Consider the following 10,931-nt stretch of genomic DNA (forward strand, 5'->3'; position numbering starts at 1 on the left):
TTTATTAAACAATTATGCAGACTACGGAATGCTTACAAGGGATCTTCAACATTGTGTAAGTAAATCTGGTCAGGCGTGGATCTTCATAGGACGGCTAGGTGATGTAGTTAGGCGTAGGTCTTCATAAGGAAGGTAATATTGTCGGTTGTCGAATCGTCTATGTAATCTTTCTCATATCATAATTGTAAGATCATAATAAATCACCGATAAAAAAGACTCAAAGAAAATCTTTAGTTGGAAAACTTATGGCAAATCTTGCAACAATAAAATAATGACAAAAGTTTTATGCATGAATATTTGATTGAAGTGACCTATTTTCGGCCATTTTAAAGATTTTAGGAAAAAATGTGGAAGATTCATTTCTTTTTCAATCTATCCTAAATTTTATGTCTTTTCGGTATAAAATATTTCAAGTTAAATATAAGCGTTTTTGCACTCTCAACGCATACATTTTTGCCTAATTTTCTGTATACACAATTACACTGTTCGTCACTGTTGAAAAAATCATATTGACCATGTTGCCCCTATTGCCACTACGCACTAGAAACGTAAAAGATATTAAATTAAATCTTTTTTAGAGATATGTTCAGATATGTTAGACGGGTTGCTTCTTTAATAATTACACTACTCTCTCCCCTCTCCTAATATTGTTTCAATTCCCTTTCTACCTGCAAATCTGAATTTTTTTTAAAAAAGGATAGATTTGAATTCTTCGTTTAGTCTCTAATTTTAATTTTTTCTGTGAGTCTTGTGTCAATTGATCACAGATTCTATGTATTTTGTAATCAAGTCCGGCGCAGAACCAAACCCACCTCTTCATATCTCCGAGAGAGGATGTTCCTTCATGGTCACCCCTTATCAGTTATCACTAACTTTGGTGCAATCAGAAAAATACTAAACACTCTGTATGAAGATGACGTCAAAGTTATAAGAGCGTTTCCATTCGAGAAACTTGTTGAGATTGTGGAGATTTCTCTGGGCGATTTGGTCCTTTTATTATATCGAGACTGTTGAAGGTTGCGAAGAAGCACTTGATTGTAAACCTATTAGATTCACTCTTCGTGAATTCACTATTGTTACAGGGCTAACCTGCCGCAAGTTTTTACTCTGATGCTTCTTGTTCTTTCATGCAAAATTGTATCATTATCAACTGATAATATTTTACAGGGCTGGGTTTATATTTTACAGGGCTGGGCTGGACTAGAAAACCCAATATAACATCCCTAGACATAGATACGAATCATGAAAGACAGTTTGATAATTTTTTGTGAAATTTTGTGATAAATCAAGGGGTTAGGAAGATAGGTGTTTGAAGAAAGAGACATAAAAAAAAAAATTTGTGCAAAAATTTGATTTAAAAAAAATAGAAAGAACATTTCCAAATATTTTCAAAAATCTATTTTCCATATTTTCGGAATAGCTCATACTTGTCCGTAAAATCTACATTCTATTATGTGTACAATACAGTTAATCTGTTAGAAATCGATTTATACGGCTTTTAGATTTTAACTAATGTGTAGATTGTAAGTTCTACATATTTTAGAATCGTACGCTAAGCGCAGCATGTGTATTCCAAAAAAATTTAGATTACTGTTATTTGAGTAGATTACTTATTCTAATTTTAGTAGCTTTATTGAAAAAAAGTGGAAGACATATTTTAATCATAGTAGACCTGATGAAAAATGTGGATTTCAATTTCCACTTTGTAGAATGTACATTCTACGATCCGTAATAAACATTTTTAGAACCAAAAAAATCTTTAAATTGGTATAGGTATTTACAATGCAATTTCTATTTTTCTTAATTTTTTTGGTTCGTAAAACTATTATTTGAATTATTTTTATAAATAGGAAATGATATTATAGGTAATAGTGAACCAAATTATAAATTAGCCTAACGGGACCATGTCCCTGTTTTTTGGTCTAAAAAATAATTTTCATTATTTAATAATTGTATCAAAAGATAAAGTTTAACTTATAAGTGATAGTTGTGTTGGATTACTGTTAAAACGAAATAATTAAATAAAAGTAGTACATTTGAAAAATACAAAGTCTTATGTTATTAGTAATTAATTATAACTGGAATATTTCTTTTACAAAGAGAAAATGAAACAAGTGGAGAAAATGTAGCTTTAAAAAAAAAAAATTGATGAAAAAATGAAATTAACAATTGGAGATGCAGACTATCTCTAGATGACGAAATATTTTTAAATGTTGCAAACGAAGAGAGATTAATGTTCTAGACAATAACAATAGAGGTGGAAGAAACATAGATAAGAGAATACATTAGGTAGCTTGAGATACGAGTACAACAATATACATAAACAAGGGAGAGAATCAGCCAAAGAAGCTAGGATCGTAGCCATTGCTAGAAGTGGCCAAGACATAGTAAGCAACGATGTGACCAATAGAACCCCAAGCAAGAACATCGACGATGTTGAATCCAACAGGGTCGTTCGATTTCAAGAGGCTAACGTATTCCTTGGCACGATCATCTCCGGCTTCGAAATGGGTTTTGCCGTTCTGCTCCGGAACCTGTTTGGCCACATTCTCTCTCTGGAAGTTGAAGAAGACGAACCGGCCAAGGAAGAGGGAGAGACCAGTGCTGAGGCTTATAACGACGGATGGGCTGAGCTCGGCTCTCACGACGGCGGAGGAAGATCTTCTTCCGGCGGTGGTGGATAGCTTGGGTAAGGAGGAGGAGGAGGAGCCACCGAGGCGGAGAGGACGGAGGCCGTGGAATGAGATGGAGTTCGGGTTTTTCTGGGAGATTACAGTGGAGAAAGTTGAGGGTGTGAGCAAAGCAGATGCGCTTGTCGACATGTTATCTTCTTCTTCTTTTGGAGAGCTTTAGCGAAAGAGAGAATGAGTGGTTTTACCTTTATGATCTTCTTGGAGGAGACTATTACAAGATTTTGTTTGTGAGGACACGATCCCTGGTTGATGACGTGGCATTCTCTTGTTGGTTCGTTTTGGATTATGAGATTTCATGCAAATAGTTTTATTTGTCCTAAAGCCCCTTACTCTTTATAATGTTTCGATTTAATCCAACACAATTAGTTTTTGCGTTAAGTCCCTTATTGTTTAGCAGTTATCCTTAAAAGGCTTGCAATTTTTTTGGTTCGATTACATAAACGAAATTTTAACACAGAATCAGTAATTGCGTTTAAGCTCTCACCGTTTGGACGGTTCTCCTTATAACGTCCCCCCTACGTTTCTTTCTTTACGTTCAGTTTACTCCACAGAGCCGAGCCCCTAAAATGATTTGATTATAGTAAACTAAGGATCAAGCCATGTTATCACTTCCTGCTCTGGTCAGAGTAAATAGTTTATAACTCCAGCTGAAATTCAACACTAATGTACACATCACATGCATGGGTTCAACCTCAACAACACTCAAAAGCTAAACTAAATGGACTCTCTGCGACATCCTAGAACTTGTACAACACATCATTTACACCACTAGGGATTTGATTATACTGTTATGTATTTTATTGGTCGGTTAACAAAGCCACGGGAGTGTGCAGCTATTTTATTCCTCTGATGGGTCGACTAAATTGGTTATAGAAATGAATCAAGGTAGGAGTAGTTGTGGCGCCTGCCATACTCAAGGAGACTCCCGTAAGTGCGGTCCCAAACACCGATGAAGAGCGCTTCAGTGTCAGGGCTGAAGGATATTCCTGAGATCTCCCCAAAGAAATCGATCTCTTGCTCTGTTTCATACCCTTTTGAGACATCGTATACATGGACAAAATCAGCCGGCTCGGCCATTGCCATGTATTTCCCATCGGATGTGTAGCGGATGGATCGGATTGCTCCAAGGTTACCCCTCAAGACAGCAAAAGACTTGGACAGGTTACGTATGTCCCAGACCCTGCAGGTCTTGTCTTGGTTACCTGTCGAGAAAGTGAGCCCATCTGGATGCCATGCAGATGCAAAAGAGAAGTCCAAATGTCCTACTAGCGTTCCCAGTGTCTGTCGGAAAAAATTCAAATCAGTTAAAAGAAAAAAGCTTATTTATTCAGAAGACTTGAGCATAGAGATAGTGTCTCTGCACCTTTCCCGTGTTGGGGTCTACGAGAAGGCCCTCTGGGTTGTCTCCCACAATCGTCAATAGTTTACCATCAGGACTCAGAGATGTGTGCTGACAATAAAAAAATGATCCATTTTCGTTCTTACTAACTGCCGCAAGTGTGACAGATCGGCTTATGCCAAAGCAAAAAAAATAAAAAATGAGAATCAAGGAATGAGTAGAGACTTACATTGACTGGCCAAGGAAAGCGGAAATAGTTAACAAGCTGATATCTCTCCATATCAAAATCTCTGACTCCACAATCATTATTTGAGGCCGTGAAATGAAGCGCACCACTGCAGACAAACAGACATAGGCCAAAGGGCATGTTAGAAGCTGTAAGTTGGCAAAAGAAACTACATAGAGCAAAAAAAGAGAAGCAAGTACCTCGGTTTGTTATAAATCTCAATTGCATTGGTGATAGCATTATCATCATAAGTTGTACGGGAACAAAAGCTCACACCAGGTCTATCAAGATGCTGCATCAAAACCAATTGTGGAAACAGTTGATTAGACGACTGCACGTATGTGTTTTCTAAAGTTCTAAAGAGCCTTACCTTGCATATAAGTTCTCCTTGAAATCCACCCGCAACCAAAAAATTATCTCTCACAGCAAGTGTACTAACTTGCGTCTTGGTAAATCCCTCCAAAAAACTTCCAGCATGTTTCTGCAACCCATACAGGGATAGCATTAGCTGATGTTAGAATTTTTATAGAAGAAACTTTTGAAGGAAGGAAACAAACCTCGGATGGGGAAACATGACCTTCAACATTGAGAACTTCATGCTTCCTAGGTGTCAATGTAGAATAGTGGCTCACCAAAAACTGTGACATAAGGTACACATCGTGCTTTGAAGTTGCCCAAACCAAATTTCTCAACTACAAATACAATAGAAGAAAACCAACTTGAATAAATTGAAATGACAAAAGATATATGTATAGAGAGAGAGAGAGGGAGAGATATGGTTGGATGAGAACCTGAAAATGAAGGATACTTGATTTGATAGATCTTGAATTCCGCCAGAAATCATAAAAGATGGCCCCCTTCTGTGTGGCCATGCAATCCTGAGGAGGTGATTAAGCAAATAATTATAAGCGAAACAAGTGGAGAATAGCTAAAGGGTGTCAGAGAGTGGATGGATGGATGGATGGAGGACTTACTTTGGCAGAGGAATCACCAGAATGAGGAACATTTTCATAGTTTTTGTACTGTTGAAGTCTAGTTTGTCGGTATTTGTCTCTGGTGATACTAAGCCTGTCCCAAGGAATGCCCTGGATGTCTTTCCCTTTCCGGGCTTGCTCAGCACAAGTATCTGCTATTTTATTACTCTGAAACCCACACACACACACACAGTAGAGTTGGAAGAAAAACTCAATTTGGAATAATTAATTAACCCATATATATTAGCATTTAAGAAGGGCAAGCACAAACCAATATGCATTAAGACTTGTTATATATATATATATATATATATGCTTACAGAGTAGTCAAATTCGTCGACATCAGAGTCTGATGCAGGCATGTCATCATCCGCTTCATCAACATCTTCCATATCATCATCATCATCAACATGGTCCATGTATGCAGAAGCAACCTCCGCTTGGTAATTAGACATCTTTATTTAGTTGATAGATAGGCACCTACCTGCACATGTATAAAAAAATTACCTTAATAAAGACAGCAGCAGCATCATAAGATGAAACTTGTGGAGACCATAAAATTACTATATGGTTCTAGAGAAAGTCAAAGTATCTACTCGGACTCAGCCAATACAGCCCCCTATGGTTTTCGTTACCGAGATAGCATACTGCTTGAGTTGCAATTCATAGCACAAGGTAGGAAATATCACAACAATAGCATGTATACAATTCATAGCACAAGGCAATATCACAACAAAAGCGGTTAGGAAAACAGATCAAACATCATCTGCAACCGTAATATCGAATATAGAGCTAGGCAGGATGATGGGATGGGATCAACAGATTCATCACCTGGCCATACAAATTCTTCGTGAATTGACCACCGATTGACTGCTAAATCCAGCAAACTATTATGATTCTAAATTTAAGTTCGTTCGTTGAGATCGATTGCAAGAGAGAAGAAACAAAGATTAAAAAAAAATTATCTATTTCTTTCATACATCACTGGAAAAGGACGGTCCCTATTTTTTTCCCGATCCTTTCTTTAATCGAAACTTAGTTTACCAATTTACCCTTCCATCGAAGTCCAGACTAACCACATGTTACCGCCCACGTGTCATTTTTCTGTTTTGCGATACCAAAATTTTAATTTTTTTGTGACCAAGATTCGAATCCAAGTAGTTTCACCTTATTAGGCTTTGCCCTGAAATTAATCACCACTGGACCAAAAACCTCGGTTAAAATCTCTATCTCTACTCTATTGTATTCCGTAAAACAATTACTAGGAAACTGATTTATCTTTTTCAACTTATAGTAATTTAAGTTCTGAATCGTGACAGTTCTGAATCGTGACGAATAACTCTGTCAATACAGTCATGTTGGATCTCGAGAAAGACTGCTACTCTTCCAGCAAGAACAATTTATTCTATTGTGTTTTTTGTGATTTTTTTGACGGATTCGGTCAGGAGAGGCAAAAGAGAGAAGCTTTCTATCAGAGTGAGACAATGTATTGTGTCTATGTAGCGATTGGACAGAAACGCTCGACTGTGAGACAATTAATTCAAACTCTTGAAGAAGCTAATGCTTTTGGGGAGCTACAGTAATTACAAGCTTAGCTAGCGCCATACCTGTAGTAGGAGATACAGCACAGCCGTTAATAATAACAAAAAATTTCTACATGCATCATCGATAAACACAAAATCTACTAAATATGATACAATTGTTGTGTTACCCCCATGTCTTACGGCTCTAAGATAAATCACATTCCAAACTAATATATGATGTTACTATAGTTTAATCGTCAGTAGAGTCTCCTTCACAAATCTCGTAGAGACTCGTCGACCAAAATAACTTTTACAAATTTGAGGGAACTGTAAACAATAAAAAAAAACGTAAAAATGAGCTACGGAAACCATGAGTTTCTCTTATACAACAGCTCTAGAATCTTAAATGTACATGCATGCACTACGGTGATGTTGGTGAGATTATCTGGCTCAGGTACACAAACGGCTTGACACAGACACCAGATTATGTTCTTTCGTGATGGCTAAATTAATATCATCTGTCGGGAAACAACAACACAGACGTGTGAAACATACATTACCATTGTAATTTTAACATATAACTGTAGCCCTAGTCCCCAAGAAAAGAAGCACACAAAGGCGCAGCAAAAACGTTAGATGGGGTGGGCAACTTTTTCAATTTGTTGAAACAACTCCATAATCTCAACTGTACATGTCATATCTTGCGTTCTTGATGAGATCATCATACGTTTTCTGTTTTGGTTGTACCTTTTTAGGGTTTGTTTATGCATCATCTGTCAAGAAACAAAAAAAAAACACGTTTCAAGCATCTATATTGCACAAGAGGTTTTTCATGCTGAATAGTAGCATACCTTGGTGAGGATCTTCATGTACAAAGAAACTAGCAGCGACTATCAAATAACAAAGAATCAGCATTAATCCTTTGAAGTAATTCGATGTCCCTTCCTGCATTACAACAAACACAAGCGTCATAACATATTAAGATTGGTTTCTTACACATACATACATAGCTTCAACATCATTATAAACCCCCACCTGAATACAGAAAGCTACAACAATAACAGTTATGAACAGTGTAGCCGTCTCAAAGAGCTGGAAATTTAGGTCCATTTGTGCGCCCATCATCCATCCGATCACCACACAGAACGGAACCTATAAATCCAATCCGGGCAAAAGTGGAAGCTATCAGACCAAATCTGACAGACAACGCTAAAGTAGTTGAGCCAAGTTCAAATTTCTTATACGTACCGCAAACAAGGAAATCTGGATTGAGGATCCAATAGCCACTCCCAAAGACAGATCCTATAGAGGAGAAACAGTCAAATTTTATAGCCTGAAGAAGAGAAACCAAATACATCAGAAATGCAAGAGACTTGTCGGCGTACCAGCTTGTCTTTCATGGCGAACATAATAGCACCTGCATGTTCTGCCGCATTCCCCACTATAGGAAGCAAGATGACACTGATAAAAGATATTGGTATCTTCCACGAGACTGAAGCACCCTTTCACAGATTGGAAAACAAAAAAAACACAAAACCATAAATCTGTAATCGTAATCATTGGTTTCTAGTCACTCTTTCACAAGAGCCTTCTACAGAAAAGACTGGAGGCCTCGGGCTTATGATTAGGACTATTACAAGTATTTAAAACATATTACACTTTATGTCTTGCAAGTGCCAAACTAGTATACTCACATTACAATGCTGTACTGATCATATAGCATAAACAGATCTAGTTAATACCGCAAGATCTTCATAAGAAACTCACACAGAAAAAAAAAACAGAAGATACTTATTTACCTCTATGGCATCCACAAGATATCCAGAAAGAAGAGAGACCCAAGCCGTCAAGATTGAAAGCCAAATGATAGCTTCCCACTTGGAGATCTCAGGATCTTCATCATCGTCCGAAGTTTCTTCGCTCTGGTTCATATCCTATCATTTATAAATGTTTAATTTAAGTCCACAAAACTCTAAAAAGAACCATTCAAATGATGAAACTGGTTGTAAACTTGTAAGAAACTATTTTGTATTTGTAGTTATCTTCATCATCGTTAAGAAAAAAACCTAAAGGTTGGAAACAAAAAACCTCGGTAAGAGGGGTATAAGGACTGGGCTGGGTCTTTAGCTGGAAAAATAGGTAAGCAGCATATGCCACAAGCATTATGCAACTACTGAACCTTGAGAGAGCAAGCTCTGATGAGCCGGCATGAATCTCGCTATGCGTGTAATGAAGAACAGCGGGGAAGAGAAGCCCATAACAGCCATCAAAACCAATCCTGAATTCACAACCGCATTCCCCTGTGTTTACAGAAAGAAGTAAGCTCAGAAACTACATATTACAGAACAACACAGGAAAAAAAGAAAAAAGAGAATGTCGTCAGGCGAATGATATGCTTACTTTGTCAAAGACTTGGTCTTTACGGGAAAACACAAGGCCGCCACAGAAAAAGGCGCAGCCAAGTACAAGCAACATGTTAGAGAGAATGGAGCCGAGCAGAGTGAGCTGCACAACGCGTATCATTCCATTTTTAAGAGCGAAAATTGATATGATCAGCTCAGTCACGTTACCAAATGTAGCATTAAGGAGGCCTCCAACTGTGAAAATTTGTTTAGAAAACAATATCAGGAGGGAGGGAGGGAGGGAGGGAAAGTTATCCTGAAAAAAAGAAAAGAAGTCATACCAGTTGGACCTGTGTAATAAGCCAATTGCCTGATACAGAGATAAACAGGTAAGTATTTGCTAAAAAAAAAAAAGTAATGATAATAGGGTAACTGCAAGGAGGGCTTACTTACTCTGTGGCATATCCGAGACGTTCAGCCAATGGTGTAATTCCGACTAAGCTCAATAGGAAAACCCATCCCTGAGTCACAGCAGCAAGAATCAAATCTTGGGACATAACGAAACTTGTAGCTCACCTTATTATCTGTCAAGTAGTAGTGGAGTAGAATTGCGAGAGGACCGAAAGGCAACAAGAGATTGAGTTTATTGGATAAGATGACGATCTTGAAGCTCTGGAGCAGGGTGTTGTTGTCTCGGAAACTTGGAGAAAAAGATCCTCCTTGCTGCTCCATCATGAAAGAAGTAGCTTTTGCTTGTGGGGAATCTGAATCTCGTCTGAAAAGGCTTTTCTGCTCGTTTTCATTGACCAAACCCATATGTGTACGTAATATTGTTTCCAATGATTAAGAAAAGAAATATATGAATGAGAAAAGAGAGGTGATTCAACTTACTTGAATTAAGAGCTGGCACCTTGCAACAACCCATGCTCTCTACCAAAACATGAAACGAGAATGTTCTCTTCGTCTGCTTCGAAAATGTGAATCGCGTAAACCTTAAAATGCCGAAGAAAAAAACACAGTATGGAGTGAGACCGATCTTTAAAGCCTAATAAGCATCGAACAACAAAAAAGCTTAAGAGAAACATCATTAATCCAGAACAATATCATGTGATTTCATACAATCATATGCTTTGCAATTAGCCCATCAAATAAAACAGAGAATTAGCTGAAAATCAAAATGGATACGGGTTAAGGAGACGGTAAGAGTTTACCTAAGCAATCAAGTCAACGAGCCGTCAGAGAATAGAGACTTGAACTAGTTTTCTCAAAATCAAACTTATTTCTTCGATCAGCTGCAGGAAAGTTGGAGAAGCTTTTCAGTCTAAAAAATCTTCATAAATAGTGAAGGAAGACAATAATAATAATAATAATAATAATAGTCTAAAAAAAATAATAATAGATTAGAGATGTGTGATCTCTCACTGATCTGTGCCTTGGTTTTGATGACAAATAAATAATCTCGAGGGATCACAGATGGCCGACGAGGTTTCCTTCTCGCTGCTATTTTTGTTGAAGAAGACAAGCTTCGCCTTTTTCAAAAGAACGTTAGAGCATCTGCATTGAAAGTATTAGGAGGGGTTCACACAATTCCCTAAAAAAAAAAAATATAAAAAACTTTTTATTATGAACCCGTATCACAAAAGCTTTCCACTATGATCCCATATCAACACTGTTCCGCGTGTCCCACGCCATGTGGCGGCATGCAAATGGTTTGGCTAATAATTTTTTTTTTTTAAATCAAATGAAAAAAATTAAAATAATCAAAAATGCATATTGGAAATAAAGACGGGTGGAGTTTGCTGATGAGGATGCTCTTAGTCGGAGAGTTAATTAT

At 37.4% G+C, this 10,931-nt stretch overlaps 2 protein-coding genes and 1 pseudogene across 2 annotated transcripts; all 3 read right to left on the reverse strand.

Annotated features, from left to right (window-relative positions):
- Window positions 1–2,189: 2,189 nt before the first annotated feature.
- Window positions 2,190–3,006, reverse strand: LOC106406186 (photosystem I reaction center subunit V, chloroplastic). The gene has a single exon (XM_013846807.3). It carries the CDS (start codon window positions 2,820–2,822, stop codon window positions 2,337–2,339), a length of 486 nt encoding a protein of 161 aa, XP_013702261.1. The 5' UTR covers window positions 2,823–3,006; the 3' UTR covers window positions 2,190–2,336.
- A 305-nt stretch (window positions 3,007–3,311) lies between these two features.
- Window positions 3,312–6,246, reverse strand: BNAC06G11050D (uncharacterized WD repeat-containing protein C2A9.03). Its single transcript, XM_048760738.1, has 10 exons — window positions 6,064–6,246; window positions 5,553–5,716; window positions 5,233–5,400; window positions 5,050–5,136; window positions 4,816–4,950; window positions 4,629–4,739; window positions 4,459–4,550; window positions 4,262–4,367; window positions 4,057–4,143; window positions 3,312–3,974 (listed from the first exon to the last, which is right to left on the reverse strand). Exons 2-10 carry the CDS (start codon window positions 5,685–5,687, stop codon window positions 3,561–3,563), a joined length of 1,335 nt encoding a protein of 444 aa, XP_048616695.1. The 5' UTR covers window positions 5,688–5,716; window positions 6,064–6,246; the 3' UTR covers window positions 3,312–3,560.
- Window positions 6,247–7,039: 793 nt separating this feature from the next.
- LOC106402914 lies at window positions 7,040–10,716 on the reverse strand (annotated as a pseudogene).
- Window positions 10,717–10,931: the final 215 nt, after the last annotated feature.

This window comes from Brassica napus, chromosome C6, assembly GCF_020379485.1.
Source record: "Brassica napus cultivar Da-Ae chromosome C6, Da-Ae, whole genome shotgun sequence".
In the NCBI taxonomy this organism is placed as follows: domain Eukaryota; kingdom Viridiplantae; phylum Streptophyta; class Magnoliopsida; order Brassicales; family Brassicaceae; genus Brassica; species Brassica napus.

What these genes read in the sequence shown, in the direction of transcription:
- LOC106406186 (XM_013846807.3), bottom strand. Translation starts at nt 2,822, where the DNA reads ATGTCGACAAGCGCATCTGCTTTGCTCACACCCTCAACTTTCTCCACT.
- BNAC06G11050D (XM_048760738.1), bottom strand. Translation starts at nt 5,687, where the DNA reads ATGTCTAATTACCAAGCGGAGGTTGCTTCTGCATACATGGACCATGTT. An exon ending in AAGGAGAACTTATATGCAAG is followed by an intron (nt 4,551 to 4,628) that starts GTAAGGCTCTTT and finishes GTTTTGATGCAG; the next exon opens with CATCTTGATAGACCTGGTGT. An exon ending in GAGATTTATAACAAACCGAG is followed by an intron (nt 4,368 to 4,458) that starts GTACTTGCTTCT and finishes GTTTGTCTGCAG; the next exon opens with TGGTGCGCTTCATTTCACGG.